The sequence below is a fragment of the Anguilla anguilla genome, chromosome 2 (genome assembly GCF_013347855.1).
Source record: "Anguilla anguilla isolate fAngAng1 chromosome 2, fAngAng1.pri, whole genome shotgun sequence".
NCBI classification, from domain to species: Eukaryota; Metazoa; Chordata; class Actinopteri; order Anguilliformes; family Anguillidae; genus Anguilla; species Anguilla anguilla.
The window spans coordinates 37,487,728-37,503,714 of NC_049202.1; the positions used below are offsets into that span (position 1 = coordinate 37,487,728).

At 47.1% G+C, this 15,987-nt stretch overlaps 2 protein-coding genes across 2 annotated transcripts; both read right to left on the bottom strand.

The window, feature by feature from the left end:
• Positions 1–577: 577 nt before the first annotated feature.
• Positions 578–2,740, bottom strand: LOC118221305 (phenylethanolamine N-methyltransferase). Its single transcript, XM_035406259.1, has 3 exons — positions 2,359–2,740; positions 1,740–1,947; positions 578–1,074 (listed from the first exon to the last, which is right to left on the bottom strand). Exons 1-3 carry the CDS (start codon positions 2,549–2,551, stop codon positions 633–635), a joined length of 843 nt encoding a protein of 280 aa, XP_035262150.1. The 5' UTR covers positions 2,552–2,740; the 3' UTR covers positions 578–632.
• Positions 2,741–10,616: 7,876 nt separating this feature from the next.
• Positions 10,617–13,428, bottom strand: tcap (titin-cap (telethonin)). The gene is made up of 2 exons (XM_035403389.1): positions 13,117–13,428; positions 10,617–12,203 (listed from the first exon to the last, which is right to left on the bottom strand). The coding sequence occupies exons 1-2, from the start codon at positions 13,263–13,265 to the stop codon at positions 11,813–11,815; spliced, it is 540 nt and encodes a 179-aa protein (XP_035259280.1). The 5' UTR covers positions 13,266–13,428; the 3' UTR covers positions 10,617–11,812.
• Positions 13,429–15,987: the final 2,559 nt, after the last annotated feature.

Consider the following 15,987-nt stretch of genomic DNA (forward strand, 5'->3'; position numbering starts at 1 on the left):
TGCTATAAAATGGTACACACAGTGCTACTTTTCGACTGGGGGTGGTTAATGCCATGTTTCCAATATTCAGCTTCCAATATTCAATCCCCTGATATCTGTTCTATTTTTTGCAGAAGTGCATAACATTAAATTATATAACAAAAAAATATTAAGCACCTGGTTCTGGATAATGGTGAGGATAAAATATAATATTTTTAAAATTGAAGTTGTGCATGTAAATCACTTTTGTCATTTCACTATGGGTCTATTCGAGACTAATTGTCCAAAAGGGGGCAGCAACACATGTATTATGGGACAGGACAAACTGAGACAAAGTACAGAATCAAAGCTTTGGAACACTGATTGAAGAGGTTATTTATATATTGGATGAAAATTTAATTACAGGATACATCTCAGATTTTCCCACATTTTCTCTCTCCTACGCTCCACTCTCTCTTTCTCTCTCTCTCTCTCTCTCTTTCTCTCTCTCTCACTCGCTCACTTCCTCCATCTCTCTCTCTCTCAATTTCAATTTTCAATTTATCTCTCTCACTCTCCCGCTCTCTCGCTTTCTCTCTCACTCTCTTCCCCCCTCCCTCTCTCTCTCTCTCTACCCCTCTCTCCCCTCCCTCGCCCTGCTCCCCCGCTCCTCGTCACACCATTTTCTTGGCCTTGGCGAAGAAGATGCCGCTGACGTCGTCCACGCCCACCCTCATGTCCGGGGGCAGGGTGTAGGTGCTGAGGTGGGCCAGGGCGTAGCCGTTGTCCCGGAGACCGGAGCACACCTGCGCCTCGTCCAGCGGCACCACGGGTATGCGGACCCCGGGCCCCGCCATGTAGTAGCTCTCCCCGAGGGCCCCGATGAGCAGGAGGTGGCCCCCGGGCTTGAGCAGGGCCGACAGGTGGCCCAGGGCCCGGCGGAAGGAGGCCAGGTCCGGGCTCACGCTCTCCAGGCAGAAGGAGGACACCAGGCAGTCGGCCCCGGGGGGCGGCAGGGAGCCGGGCGGCAGGGGGGACGGCCGGTGCACGTCGATGGGCAGGATCTCTGTCACCACCGAGCGCAGCCGCGCAGCCTTCTCCCGCCAAGCCGTGGGACTGGGGGGGGGGGGGGAGGAACACGGGTGGGTGGGGAGGGGGGGGTTATTGTCTCCTGGGCACGGAAATTTGCTCGCCGATATTTCACATCTCCGCTCTGAAGTCGCACATTAAGAACGACATACATCAATGAACACTGAAATAGTACAAGAGAGGGAGAGCTGCCGTCTGAGTGGGTTGTAATGATATTTTTGCGAAGCATTCCTTATATGTCATCTATCCATCACTGAGGTTATTAACGAAACCTAAGAATATAACTGCTCGAATGTAACATAAGATTCATGCAAACTGAATAATGTTTGTGTGCGTTTTTTTGTGCATCGGCCCTCGTGATTGATATTGTTTTGGACCGGTTATGTAACTGTTTACCGTTCGTATTCGGGTTTCACAGCAGTGGGAAGAGATTGAGAGGAACAGAAAAGGGCAAGGAGTTTGCTGGGATGGACAATTTGAAGATTAATATTGAAAAGCAGCAGGCGATTACCTCATAATGATGAATAGAATGGAACAGAACAATCGGTATCAGTAGACAGTGGGAATAGCTGCATTGCTATTGCGATACGTCCAGGCAACGTAGCCTGGCTCTGCGAATGTGCGTCCGTGTCTATATATAAATGTGTCTATATCTGGATTTGCGCGATTTTAGTGCACCCAGAATCCCTCACCCGCGTCCCTCCAGCTTGCAGACGTGCTTCAGGTAGGGGGTCCAGTCGAAACTGCCCTCCTCGTCCCGGAGCCAGCGCCTCAGCTCCCTGCGGTTCACCTCCAGGAAGTCGGTCAGCACCACGCGGCCGAAGAGCTCGCAGCCGCTCAGGACCTGGTACAGGGTGGGACCCGACCCCACGTCCACCAGAGTCTCCCCGCCAACGTCGCCTTGGGGAGAGAGGGGGAGAGGAGGACAGCTCGCCAAAGCTTACAGGAAAACACTGGACAAGGAAGTATTTATAAAACTAGCCACAACAGAAACGAGCTGGGAACTGGCCAAGCAACTCAGTCACAAAGTAACACAGAATGAAAACCATTGCTGTCTCACGCTCTCTCTCTTTCTCTCTCTCTCTCTCTGTCTGTCACACACACACACACACACACACGAACACACACACTTACACACATGCACACATCCACACACACACACACACATACACACACACAAATGCACACATGCACGCAAACACACACACGCACACACACATGCACACACATACACACACGCACACACTCACACACACACACACACACAGACACACACACACACACACACACACACACACAGGAAAGCCTCACCTTCAGTGAAAGCCCTGTGCAGGCAGCCCAGCTTCCAGGGCACGATGCTGTCGGAGCGGGTGAAGTCCGCGCGCGGGGGCGTGTAGTTGTACTGCAGGTACGCTTTGGGGTCGAAGTCCTGGTAGCAGCGCGCCATGGCAGCCACGCCGTCCCTCGAGCGTTGATCCATGTCCTCCCCTCTTCCTCCGTCCATCTCTCTCTCTCTCTGTCCGCCTCTTTCTTCTTTTTCCCTGGGTCAGAACTTCAGCTCACCTTCCCGCCTGGCCCTCCGCTTTGCTAGCGTGGCGAGTTAGCGAAGGAGCACGGCCGTCCGCGTCGATCTCTCTCTCTCCGTCACCCCTTCAGGGCACGTGTCAACGTGTCACTGCGCAGGGGAGCGTGGGTGTGCGGCGCTCAGCATTTATACCTGCGCGCGTGAGTATGCGTGTTTGGGTGGGCTGTCTCGCTCCAGATTCCCCTCCTATTCCCCCCCTTATCAGCGGAGATAGCGATCCCCTTTCAGACTGTGTGACTACCTGGTAGCACTCAGAGCCCAGCGCGTCCCCAGCCCCGGGCTCTGATGCCATCTGTGACAGAAGGCTTCCTCAACCTAGACATCCACTAATGGACACGGCTACAGGCCCCGACTCCCGTCTTCCCATCCCTCTATCTCTCCATCGCTCCGCACTCCTCTTTCTCAAACGTAACTCGGTGATTTATTGTCCCGGTGGTGCCACGGCCAACGTCTCGCCACCCCCTCCCCATCCCCACCTCACCCACCTCCCCACCACCTACCCGCACCCCACCCTCTGCCTCCCCGTCACCGTGCTCTCTCGACTGCCATTTTGTATCGCGCTGATGCTCTGAGAGGAGATTTCACGCAGGAGCTGGCTGACACCTGGAACAGAGCGTGCTCCAAGTTCTCATCCAATCAGCTGCACCACTGAGTTAATATGAGCGGCACTAGAGTACTAGATCAGAACCCTGTAGATTTTCAGGGGACACCACTGGGGCGCCATTAAAAGTACACGGCGGCAGACATACTCAGATCTGCCCTTTAGGGCCATCGGTACTGGTGGGTCTCAGGCTTGCCCTCTGCTGTCCAATCAGGGACTGGGATTCTGGCCTCGGACACCAGGAGAGAGGAACTGCTGGCCAATCAGTGACATTAATAAAACTGTTAACTATCAATTTGAAAGGAAAACAGCAGTACTACAGGCCTCAAGGGCCAAATCTGAGTATCCCTGCAGTACATACCCTGATGGGAATGCATAAAAAGGTGTGCTTGAGAAGGTTCCAAGCGCTTTTGTAAAGGGACTGACTACCCTGACTATAGTGAAACTTCAATGAGAGTGCAACTAAGATCTGTTGGTCTAAAAGTATGTGTATGTGCAAAAAAAGCACTTGCTATGTGCTGTTATCAAGAAGACAATTCTCCAGTTGGCCAAGCACCATCAACGACCAAAAATATAGGGAAGGCAGATGCACATCCTTTTAGACCAGCAGATCATATTTGCTGTGTCACTGTCATCAGAGGAACCGGTTTCTCTCTAGTTGCATGGAGTTCTTCCTGTAGTTGTGGCGCAAATTTACAATGGTTTCTTTTGCTAGACACCACACCATATTTGTTTACTGCCTCTTGATCTTCATGGTCTTCTCCTGTTGACATTACTGTCCATCAGCAGGACCCTTCTGAGTGTGTACTGAACACTGACCCTGGAAGGCGCTTCTTCTGCAATTCCTTCTGGGGAATAACCTTGCCACAACACGGCCCTACACATATAACCCTAATGTCTTCTTCTTTGCCGTATGTTTTGCAGTTTTAGCGCCTATTTTACTTATACTACAGACCAATGATGTTAGGCTACCAGACGTTATATGAAGAAACTAAGGTAAATAACATTTCAGTCAGTATAACTATCCCTCCACCTCCCTTCCACCCCCACCTCCCATTTTGCAAAATGACTGGATACGCTTCCAATAATTTGTTTAATTGTAATTAAAGCCAAAGGAAGCTATTTTGAGGAAAGTTGTGTCTGCAATTATTCTTAAGTAAAACTCATCTTTTTGTGTTATTGTAGGTGGAAATTGAAAAAAAAAAAAAGTTTGTACTTTGGTTTTTGTTATTCAGTAAATGTGCATATATTAACTGAATTCTTCAGAATTTGCCAAGAATCTGCACTTTAACCACACGTGAATTATTTGATTACAAGGAGCAGAGAGCCAAATCAAGAAAAAAACATTATGTACCAAACATTATGGAGCTCACCGTATACACATATAATATATTGTATTATATATAACACGTTGTTCAAAAATTTATCAGCAAAGGGAACCAGTCAGTGACATAGACAGAAATGTGGATTTTTTTTTTTTTTGCTGCCAAGGACTGACCCTAGATCACAGTACCATAATGTTAGTAAGGTCTGGCACAAAGACTGGAAGTGTACTCAATGACAATGTGCAGTGCTGCATTACCATTATCATTTCTGGAGGAAAATGCATTTTAGACCTCGGGACAGAGAGATATGAAATATGTGAGTGTGCGATTATGTGTGTGCGTGTGCATCTGTGTATTTGTTTCCTCTCTTTGAAATCCCATCTCACATCCCCTTTCCTCTGTGCGGATGAAACTTTAGACGTTTGACGATATAATTAGCACCTACCTGCCCTCAAGAGGAAACCTAATTGAATCCTGCCTCCCTCTCTGACCCTCTCTGTCTGTGGTGTGTGGTGGAGGCCTGTGATAGTATCTCTCCCACTCAAAAACACTCGCAGTCCTGCCAGCGCTGTCCAGCCTGGACATTAGCCCCCAAGACACTGCAATACCTGGTTACTCTTCCCTGGAGATGGACAGACAATCTGACCCCCAAAAAATCAGATTCAGCCCGTTACCCACTGAAGCACTGATACACTGCTCACAGCAAAACGTTCCATGTAAATCAACTCTGATGGAGTACATTTAACTTCAGTAGAGTACATTTGGCCCCTGTCGGACTCCTGTAAACTTTGCCAAGAGTGGAAGAAAGACATGTTTTCACCTCTTTTCCAATTAATGCTTTTTTGTTTCACTGACCGAAAAAACCAGTAACACAGAGATGGGATGGTGCTGAGCTAGAAAGCCAGGCGATTGACTGCAAACCCTCCTGCAAAAGCAACGCAGGTGAAAGCGAAAGAAAACCTCAATATGAGGAATGTTATCGAACGTATGCCACAGTGCACAGTCATAGAAAATGGCAGTTTGACATACGCAGCGGTGCGCCTGGTCGAATGTTTCGCGAGCCGAAGCGCACGGCGGCGTTTCCTGCGCGTTGCGCCTCCACGTGTGCCTGCGCGTGTGTCCCTCCATGTGTCATGCTTCACTGGTCACGTCACGTGCCTCTGTTTGTGTCTCTGTTGCTATGTTAGCATTTGGCTCGGTCGGTGTCCAGCTGTCCGGATGGAGGGCTCCATAACCTCCTGAGACCCGGGAGAAAAAACTTCCAAGCATTTTAATTTTTTCTTGCCTGGTACAAGGGTCTTGGATGACAAAAACAAAATATTCAATATGCAAATATTCTCAAAAATACTATTGATTTTATTTTTATTTTGAATGGCCCTTGTAGTGTAGATTTGAACACAGTAGAATATACCCTTGTAGTGTAGATTTGAACACGGTAGAATATACAGTTCTTGAGATTAAGAACCGATTCTTGTCTTCTACAGGGGACAAAAACAAACTGCCAGGGCTTAGGAAGGTTTAGACAGCGAAACCGAATGAGAGGAGGGAGGGGGGGGTTTGGGGTGGGGACCTCAGCGAGAGCTTACGGTAGCTTTCCAAGAGGAGTGGAAACAAAAAGGAATTACTGGAGAAATGAGACAGAAGAGCATGGATTATGAAATCTGATGCGGTGCTTTCCACTCTGTGACATGTTTTTACCACAGTGCTCCTGACATAAGCCTCAGGGGGGGAGAATGGATCCAGAGAGGAAACGCTTGCTCTCTATATATGGTATCAACAGGCACTGTGCGGTAGTGTAAACTACACAAAATAATACGCACGCATCCAAGCGAAAACAGGAAGTACGGTGCTGTAACATGTATCACAGCTAACACATGTTTCCAGAACACTGAGGAATATTCTCGTATGTGCCTACTTGGTTGTGAGATAATGTTACAATGAGAACATGAAATGCTGCCACTGAAAAATGCTGTACATGTATTAGGTGTGCAAATGTGTGCGCGCGCTTGTGTCTATTTGTGCCTGAATGATCATGTGTGCCCCGTGTGTGTGTGTCTGTGTGCGTATGTGCGTGTGTCCACTTTCCAGATCCACCAATTTTACAGTTTGAAAAAGAGTTATGTTAGAGCTGGAACTGAAAGGTAGCTGTCAACAAATAATTTGTGTTACAGAAGTTTTCTGTGCTGGTCTGCAATCATCCATGTTAGGCATTTCCTGAGTGAACCAAATAGTTTCTCTTCAAGATTTCCTAAAATTGAAAAAGAATGCAATGGACACGTAAGAATGATGATTGCATATATATCCAATTAAGACCCCAAACACCCCCTCCTACTGGTTTACACTGGCACCAAAATCCAGAATAATAAATTGATCCCTGATTCCAGACACCAAAGGAAGGCTATTTATTATCTGACCGAAACAAGGATTAGAAGAAGCCAGCGAGATACAAGAGTAGGTTCAGCAGCCAGCTTTTTTTCCTGTCCCAAAAATGGGTCCAGTTTATGAAACCAGTATAGAAAATATGCAAGCCACTACGTGCATTTCAATAATAGTACCTGGTTCTGAACGCTCGAGGGTTAACAGCAAATTGAGATTTTATTTGCAATTTGCCTTGTATTAACAGGAAGATCTGTGGAGATCTCACTAGGAGAGTGGGATAAGTGAGGGATAGAGCTGCCAATTGACTGTAAAGGGGGTGATTACCTTGTCAGAATGAGAGAGCCAGATTTGGACGTGGACCAAGAAATGGAGCTTAATGTTTCTGCAATTTCTATAAGTGGCGCGGGAACTTTAATATTCCCCGCGAGTCAAGACCTCGGGTTAACAAATCAAAGGCAGACAGCGCGGAGTGGGCTCATCAGTTCCATCACTGCACTGGGGCGCTCGATTTACAACACCCCAAAGAAATTGAGTGCCTGCTGCAGGCTCAACCGTGGATGCGCACTTTACTTTTTGTAAAAGGAGGATGTCAGTGCAGATCAGAGGTGGGTAAAGAGGGTCGTAGTTGTTTCAGATTTCATGCCAACTTCTGGTCTTTATTTAATCAGCCCAGCCCCTTCTGACATTTTAGATACATCTCTTGATAAGCACATGAGTGACAGCCGAAGATATCTTGAGCCCCTATATGAAATGTTTTACTGTGATCTAATTACCGAGTGAACCACCGTTGGTGCATACAGCCGATTAACTCATTTGGCCAGGGTAATTGGTGGAAACAAAAACCCGCTTACACAACAGCCCTCGAGGACAGGAGTTACCCATCGCCGGTGGAGACGCTTGACAGGTCAATGTTTGAGCATCACATCATGGAGCAGTAGCGAGACTCTGGGTCTGAAACTCAAAGTGATGGGGTCTAGCCCTATGCAGGCCTGCTGATATCGCCAGAGGTTGAACATCAGGGACATGCTCAAACAGCCAGAATACAAAACAAATAAAACCCCAAATGAAGTTGGTGTAAACGGGTACAGGCACACTTCCTGCAGAATTGCAAACATGCCGGGTGCTCTGTAACTAGTCCTCATAGACCAGAGCGGGTAAAGAAGGTGGCGGTGCTCTAAAGCTTACGTCATAAGTTTTTAAAAAAAATGCTTAATTAAAAAAAAAACATGGCTGTGACAAAGTTGTCTAATGCTTGGCTGTACATAATTACTTTTTTAAAAAGCATCTGAGATGAGAGAGAGAAGGAGCATTACAAAAAAGAGAAAGAAAAAAAACCCCAAAGAGAAACTGCTTGTTTTCCACAGAACAGTTCTGTATCTTACAAAATAGCCACTTTTCTGCTTCTCACACACCTGCTTTTTAATGCATGTTACTTACAATCTCAAGCAGGTGTGCACCTAGCCTTGATCAATCACAGCTTTTGAGACATTTAGGAGTTGTAAGGTAGGCTGAAATTATAATGGAATGTGTGAAACTGAAGACATTTTAAAAAGGTTTCAATCGTTAAACAAACTCATAGTGAAGAAGCCTCAATCTTGAAAATGTCAGCAAAGGACTCGTTGTTTAAGCTATGAGGCTGATGTCTGCTCAGTGGTGGTTAGCCTCAGTGGTGGCTAGTCTTCCCTCGAATCGCCAAGTTAGCATTGGGTCGAGAACACTATGTGCAATGGAGTCTGCATCCACAGCTCCCGCGGTAATGGGGCAGCTGGAACTGGAGGAGTGCTGCTGGAACATTCTGACCTGACCACAAATAAGTGGTCATCCAAGTGTTTTTGTGTCCAGCCAGGAGCAGGGGTATTTTAAGCTGAATGCACAGGCTCTGGAGCCACAGTCTCAGATGAAAGGGATGAGGGCATTATGGGCTCAAAGGTACAGAGAGAGATGGGGGCAGATAATGCTGCTTCTGGAGCAATAACAATGCTATTAATACCCTCAGTGCAGTCACGGGGTGTGTTTGTTCAGGAGGAGGAGAAGTGAATCAGAGTATTCCAGGCTTGGGTCCCATAGTGTGGACCAGAGAGAGAGAGAGAGAGAGAGAGAGAAAGATGCATTATGAGAGATGTACTTATTTTTACATTCCTTCCCAGATGAAAAACCAAAGACCCAATCCACATTTCCAGTGCAGCAGATTGTTTTTCTCTCCTTGGCTTTGAATTAAGCCCTTGGAGGTCAAAGGCCAACTCAGCTGTTGTTCTCCCAACGGGAGCGAGGAGAGAGGCAGCCCGTCACGCTTGAGTGGTTTCCACCTGTACACTCTGGGGGTAGGGAAACAGGCCCGGATTTCGTTCAACCCCGTGGGGCCATCTTTGATGTTGAGCAACAGATCGAAACAAGTGTCACTTCTCCACTGTTTGCACATGGTGAGCTTTATAGTCACAGGAAATAATCAGGAGTGTTGTGTCAAAAACAATAAAGTTAAGTAATGTTCATGAATGAAAATGATTTCTTAATCGAAAGTTTCTTGATTCAGTTTGGAATTACTTTATTGTGTTTACATTGGATGCATAAGGTTCGGTACAAAACGCCATATGTATGGACTGAGTCCAAGTCTCAATCAACCGTGCTATAATACAACAGGTGGTGAAGGGGAATCATTTTCAGACCGCCATGGCTCAGCTGTTCTTTAGGGTAAAGATGACTCCTGTGGCTGGGAATGGGGGCGTTCCCAGTGCCCACACAGCTTGGATGGGAGGAGCCCTGAGTGTGTAATGGAATGGGAGTCTGGTCAGCTGGAGCCTAATGCTAGAACAATGGAAGCAAATGAGCCTGGCCTGACGGATTAAGTGGACACTCGTCGAGGAGAGGCCATGGAAACATCAACACAACGCCCCCGCACGGCTGTATCAGCTCTTTCTAGATCATAGCACCTGATGGAATACAGTCAGACGTCTAAAAATACCACGGCAACACAGTAACAACATCTCAATCAGCGGCTGCTTTTAGCATTTAATCTTCATGAGGCCCTGGAGCATTTAATTTTGTTGTTGTTGTTACTAGTAAAATGCCCTCCGGGGGAGTGTTTGGGTGCTTGTGGTCACTATACTGTGTACCAGAATCTACGTATACATCGGACCTGGGTCAAATACGTATTTGTTTTGGATTAAAATACTTTTCTGTGCTCTATTGATCTTGCCTGGTATATTTGAGCCTGCCAATATGGCCAGAAGGTGGGGTTTGCACTTTTTGAGAGTATTTTATTGGTTCCAATACTCCAGACAAGATCAGTAAAGCGTAGAAAAGTATTTGAATCCAAAACAAATACGTATTTGACCCAGGTCTGGTATACATGGATACAATTCCCCTCAATCTTCCTCATTATTCCCAAGCATCCAAACTATGGCTAGAATTAAGCCCATCTAGCTCAAACGCACCCTTGCTGGAATCAACATTTTGATTGGATTCTAATTACTTTCACCCGGTTGTGCTATTAGGGTTTGGACCGGTAGATATTGATCGGTGGGTGGGGTTTCGATTCAATCCAGGCTTGTGAATGTTTTGTGTTTGTGCAATTCCATTGCTATTTGAGGGACTGCATATAAAGCCAATAGACCAGCTTTTAGCTGCGTGTAGGGATCTTACAGACACAGACAGGCATAACGCAAAAAAACATACCAGTCAGCTGTGTGCAGGCACACTTTATTGTAGAAAAATAAATAGATCACTCTCCATTAAAACCACATCAGTTCTATACAGTGAAAACAAGTACAAATCAGTAGTTACATGGCTAGTCCTCTCTTTAGATATTCTAAACAGACCAAGAAACCAAATGAAAATGAAGTTAAATAGTTAATTAAACCAGAGCCACCGTAAGTGTTTTAATCACAACATTAAAAACGTCATTCTAATACAGTGGGTTATTCAGTTGTGTGACACCACCTCATTCAACAACACAGCATGGCAATGACTCGTCAGGCTGGGAGTGGAGCCAGCAGCCCTCCTGTCACTCACCTCCCCTTCATGACTCTGCTACATGCAGGGCCGTAAAGCTCATTCCAGCCGCAGCGAAGGACGTTTGAAGGGCTGGCCGGCCTTCGTTTGTCTGGGCAATGGAGGCCCAAAGACCGAGGCACGGACTGTTCCGGATCTATTTCAGCGACTACGTCTGCTTGGGTCTAGCTCTCCGAGTTATGCTAAGCCCTCACAATCTGCACAAAACTTTGCTCTCCCCTTTTATTCAGCACCCGGTCTGGGCTGTGCTTTCACACTTGCCGTCGCACATCTACAACCCGGCCCTTTTTTTCCTTTTCTTTGCGAGTTGCCTGCAATGGCTTCTGTTTTCTTCCCAGCTGCTTGTTAAATCTAGGTCTTGTCAAAGAGCGCAGGCAGAGCCTGACTCACATAGCAATGTGAGGCTATAGCAGTGTACCAAGTCTGCAGTGTACCAAGCTCACTGCACAGCTGTAACAATAGTCCACAAACGTCCATCATTCTCGGCCCCCTGGGATATATTCTTATCCGTCTGCCAGGAAAGCACCCTGTTATGTTTATGTCTGCTGGCTACACTATGTGGTGGTGCTCTATGCAATGTTTTCAGACAGTTACAGAATGGATGGGAATATAGAACAAAGTGATGATAAGGCAATAAAAAAAGCAATTGCAGTACACATATATACACAAATGTATGTATTCTCCAAATGGGAGGTGATGAATGTCCCGGTGTCCTTCAAACTTTTTCTTGATTCCTTCTCTTGACGACAACATATTCTACACTTCACTCTAACTATCACCCTCTCTTTTCTCTCTCTGTCATCCCTCTCTCTCTCTCCCTCTTTCTCTCCCTCTCTTTCTCTCTCACCCTCTCTGTCTCTCTCTCTCTCAGCCCCTCTGGGCCTCCTGTGACATGGATCTTCCCAGGGACTTGGGCGCTTTGGCAAACTCCATCCTGATTGGCTTGACCGGGGGCAGGTCCTTGGTGATGTCACCCACGTCTCTCTTGGCGGGGCAGGCGCCGTCCAGGGCGGATAAGGGGCGGAGGTCCTCCTGGGTGTGCGGCGCGCCCCGGCCCAGCCTGGTGCCCAGCTCGGTGGGGGTGAAGAGGGGCAGGGGCAGGGATTTCCTGTAGGGCAGCTGCTGGTGCTCCCTCACCCCCCGCTCCAGGGTGCCCAGCCGAATCACCCCGGAGGGGCAGGCCTGTAGCAGCCGCCTCGCCTCCCACTGCCGTGAGAAGGTCTCTCGCCGACTGTCGTCCGCCTCCTGCACCGTCTGCCTGTAGGGGGTGACATAGAGCACAGTGGAGGTGAGAGTCTATTCCAGTGCCACCCAATCACTGAGTGACAGTCAAGCAGCTGCACCACGGTTGTACCAAATTCTACATAAATAAGTAAAACTGAGCCCAAATGAGTAGCTGAGTACTATACACATCCTATTGGAGAAGATGTGATCAAATATATTTAATGATATATTATTAAATGTAAGGCATACTATGGAACAAACTGAAGAGTACAATACATCCAGTCTTCTAGCAAGAGAAGCATTCATATCATTTTTACATCAGAAACATTTGATGAATTATGTATTGTGCTGATCACAATATGATAGTGTTTGCTGTCATACACTTTATAAGCAACAAAAAGCTTCCTGTGTGGGCATGTGTAGCATATGTAATAGAGTAAGTCTACAGTATGTGTGTGTGCAGGTGTAGTATATATAATAAAGTGAGTGTACAGTGTGTGTGTGTGTAGTATATATGATAAAGTCAGTGTACAGTGTGTGTTTGTGTATGTGTGTGTGTGTGTGTGTTTGTGTCTGTGTGCTGGTGTAGTATATATGATAAAATGAGTGTACAGTGTGTGAGTGTGTTTGTCTCTGTGTGTGTGTGTGTAGTATATATGACAAAATGAGTGTACAGTGTGTGAGTGTGTTTGTCTGTGTGTGTGTGTAGTATATATGACAAAATGAGTGTACAGTGTGTGAGTGTGTTTGTCTCTGTGTGTGTATAGTATATATGACAAAATGAGTGTACAGTGTGTGAGTGTGTTTGTCTGTGTGTGTGTGTAGTATATATGATGCAGTGAGTGTACAGTGCGTGAGTGTGTTTGTCTGTGTGTGTGTGTGTGTGTAGTATATATGATGCAGTGGGTGTACAGTGTGTGTAGAGTGCTGTAGATGATGAGGCTCACCTGTCTTGAGGCTGGGTGTTGATGGTGATGCTGCGCCAGTCTGCGCTGTAGCTCTCTCTCTGCACCTGGTTCTCCTCCCGCACGCTGCAGCCCAGCTCCGCCCCCGTCACCACCCCCGCCCGCTTCACCAGTGTGGTTCTGCCCTGCATCCTGTCCGCTCTGTCTGTCCGTCTGCTCAGTCTGTCTGTCTGTCCGAATGGCTTCTCCCGAGGAGTCTGTCTGCACGTCCGTGTGTCTGCCTGGTCCGGGCCGCTGCGGATGAGTCTCTGGTCTGCTGGAGGTGGAATCCCACTGTCTGCTGGGGTGGTTGTCTGTCTGCGGCTTATATAGGCTTTCCACAGCTATTTTTGCGTTATGGCATCACTCCACACCCTAAGTACACTGACACCCGACACCAGGCGTTCAGCTGGCACTGCAGAGAAGGCGAGGGGGCGAGGGTGCCAGCTGACGGGAAAGCAAAGTCCTCTGTAGCAGCCAAATGACCCTCCCACCCCACCCCGATTCCAAGCCCCCTCGTAATCATTCCAATACAAAACACACACACATACAGATACACGTAATCCTTCCAATACAAAACACACACACATACAGGTACACTCAGAGAAATCATGTGCTCCACACTCACTCTGCTCTGACAGATACTCCGGCATGGGTGGCCTCTTCATGAGGAATTTTAAGGACAGTGGTGCCGAAAAAGTGACAGTGGAGACAATAGCTGACCCCTCTGATATGGAAGAACATTTGGGTGTGTTGATAATGGGAAGTGCTGCTGTAATCACAACAGCGGACCTTTGAGGGGGTGGTAGTGCAGTGTAATGGTCAGGGAACTGGTCTAGTACGGCAAAGGTTGTGGGTTCGATTCCCAGGCAGGGTTCTGCACTCGTAGCCTTTATAGCACTTAACCTTTATTGCGTCAATCAATATCTGGCTATAGAAGTGGATTGTTTGTAAAAATACAATTTGTGCTCTAGATAAGAGCATCTCTTATATGTCTAAATCAATACTGGGTCCCCCCTCTCAGCTCCACACAATATGGAGGGTATCCCCCATCCAACAGGGCCAGGTGTGGCACCAGCCAGCTATAGGGGCCCCCTCTATCCACAGGTGCTGTCCTGTAAAACCACACAGACCCCTGGGAATCTAATAACACGAGACACACCAACATCCCTCCATTACCGAGCGGTCGATGACACAACCGTAAGCTCGGCAACCTACACCATTCATTTCTTACTGGCTGTAGAACCACTGTCTCCATGACTGGAACACACGCGTAAGCATGGACACGCGGTCACGGACACACAGCGACGGGGACTCCGCCTCCTCCGTTTGAGTTATAACGGTGAGTAATCGTTACTCTTCCTAATAGGTAGCTGAGGGGCGTTTTTTAGTGGAAAGGGGAGGCGGGACTGTCCCGGCCACTCTGCCGGGTAATTTACTGTCCTGCTGAAGTGAGGAACTCTTGCTACTTCTTTACTCAGCTCTCATGTTTCACCTCACCCGGGGGTGACTCATACATACAGTGCCGCTCGCTCTGTGACATACTGCTCGATACTATCATTTACTGCCTCTGATTCACTCTCCCTCTACAGCCACTGATGTCACCACACCCCTGCCATTGCTCTCTCACAATCTCTATAAATAATCTATTTATCTATCTATCTATCTATCTATCTATCTATCTATCTATCTATCTATCTATCTATCTATCTATCTATCTGTCTGTCTGTCTATCTATCTATCTATCTATCTATCTATCTATCTATCTATCTATCTATCTATCTATCCATCTATCTATCTATCTATCTCTCTATCTATCTATCTCTCTATCTATCTATCTATCTATCTATCTATCTATCAATCTATCCATCCATCTATCTATCTCAAACACACGCAACACACACACACAGACACGCGCGCGTACATGGACACACACACACACAAGCACACACACACATGTACATACACGTACAGATTCACTGTCCTGATTAAGATGGCACCAGATTAAGGTCTGGCGGCATCATTCTCATTCAGGTGCATTATTCTATTATCACAAGTATTATTATTATGATTATGATTATCATTATTATTATGATTGTTGTTGTTATTATTATTAATAATAATAATTTATGTATTAACTGGTATATTTAGGAATATTCCTCGTAAGTGCACAAGTATACAGTTCCACTTTTTTGTAGTATGATATCCAGGACGTGATGCTTATTGGACAAACCTAATTGGAAAATTCTAAATACAAGCAGGCAATGGCCGGCTGTCTCTGGGAGGGAAGGAGGCACAGAACGCTCTGTCTTCATGGCTGCCCTGCTCAGTTGCGTAACTGTGTAATGGGAGCTGCCCGGTGACAGAACTTCAAAGCCGCGCAGCGGAGGAGAGACGGCGCAGACCGACAGGCAGCTTCTCCGATCCGCCGATAAGGGGGGGGGGGGGGGGGGAGACGGCGAAATAAGACGTCAGTTAATGTACAGGAGGGAAAAGAAAAAGGGGGGATAGGGAGAGCAGAAAGGAAGAGAGGATGAGGTATATGGAAAGGAAGAGAGAGCAGACAGGCCTGCCTTCCTTTTGTATTTGTATTTATTTATTTTTTCAGACAGGTATAAAGCAGCGAGGGTAGCACATAGAGAAGGGGCCACGGGTGAGGGGGTGCCATGGCGGCTATCAAATCCCCACTCGCGCAGGGGATACGGCTCGAGAGCTGGCAACCCCGTGGACTGCCTATGGATACATGCTGAACAGGACGGGCGGAGGATCAGAAAGATAGTGCAGCTCGGTGTGCAGCTTCTCTCACCTATTATCTCCTTCTAACAAGCAAACAAACACAAAGACACACACACAGCTGGTCATATAATACATCCT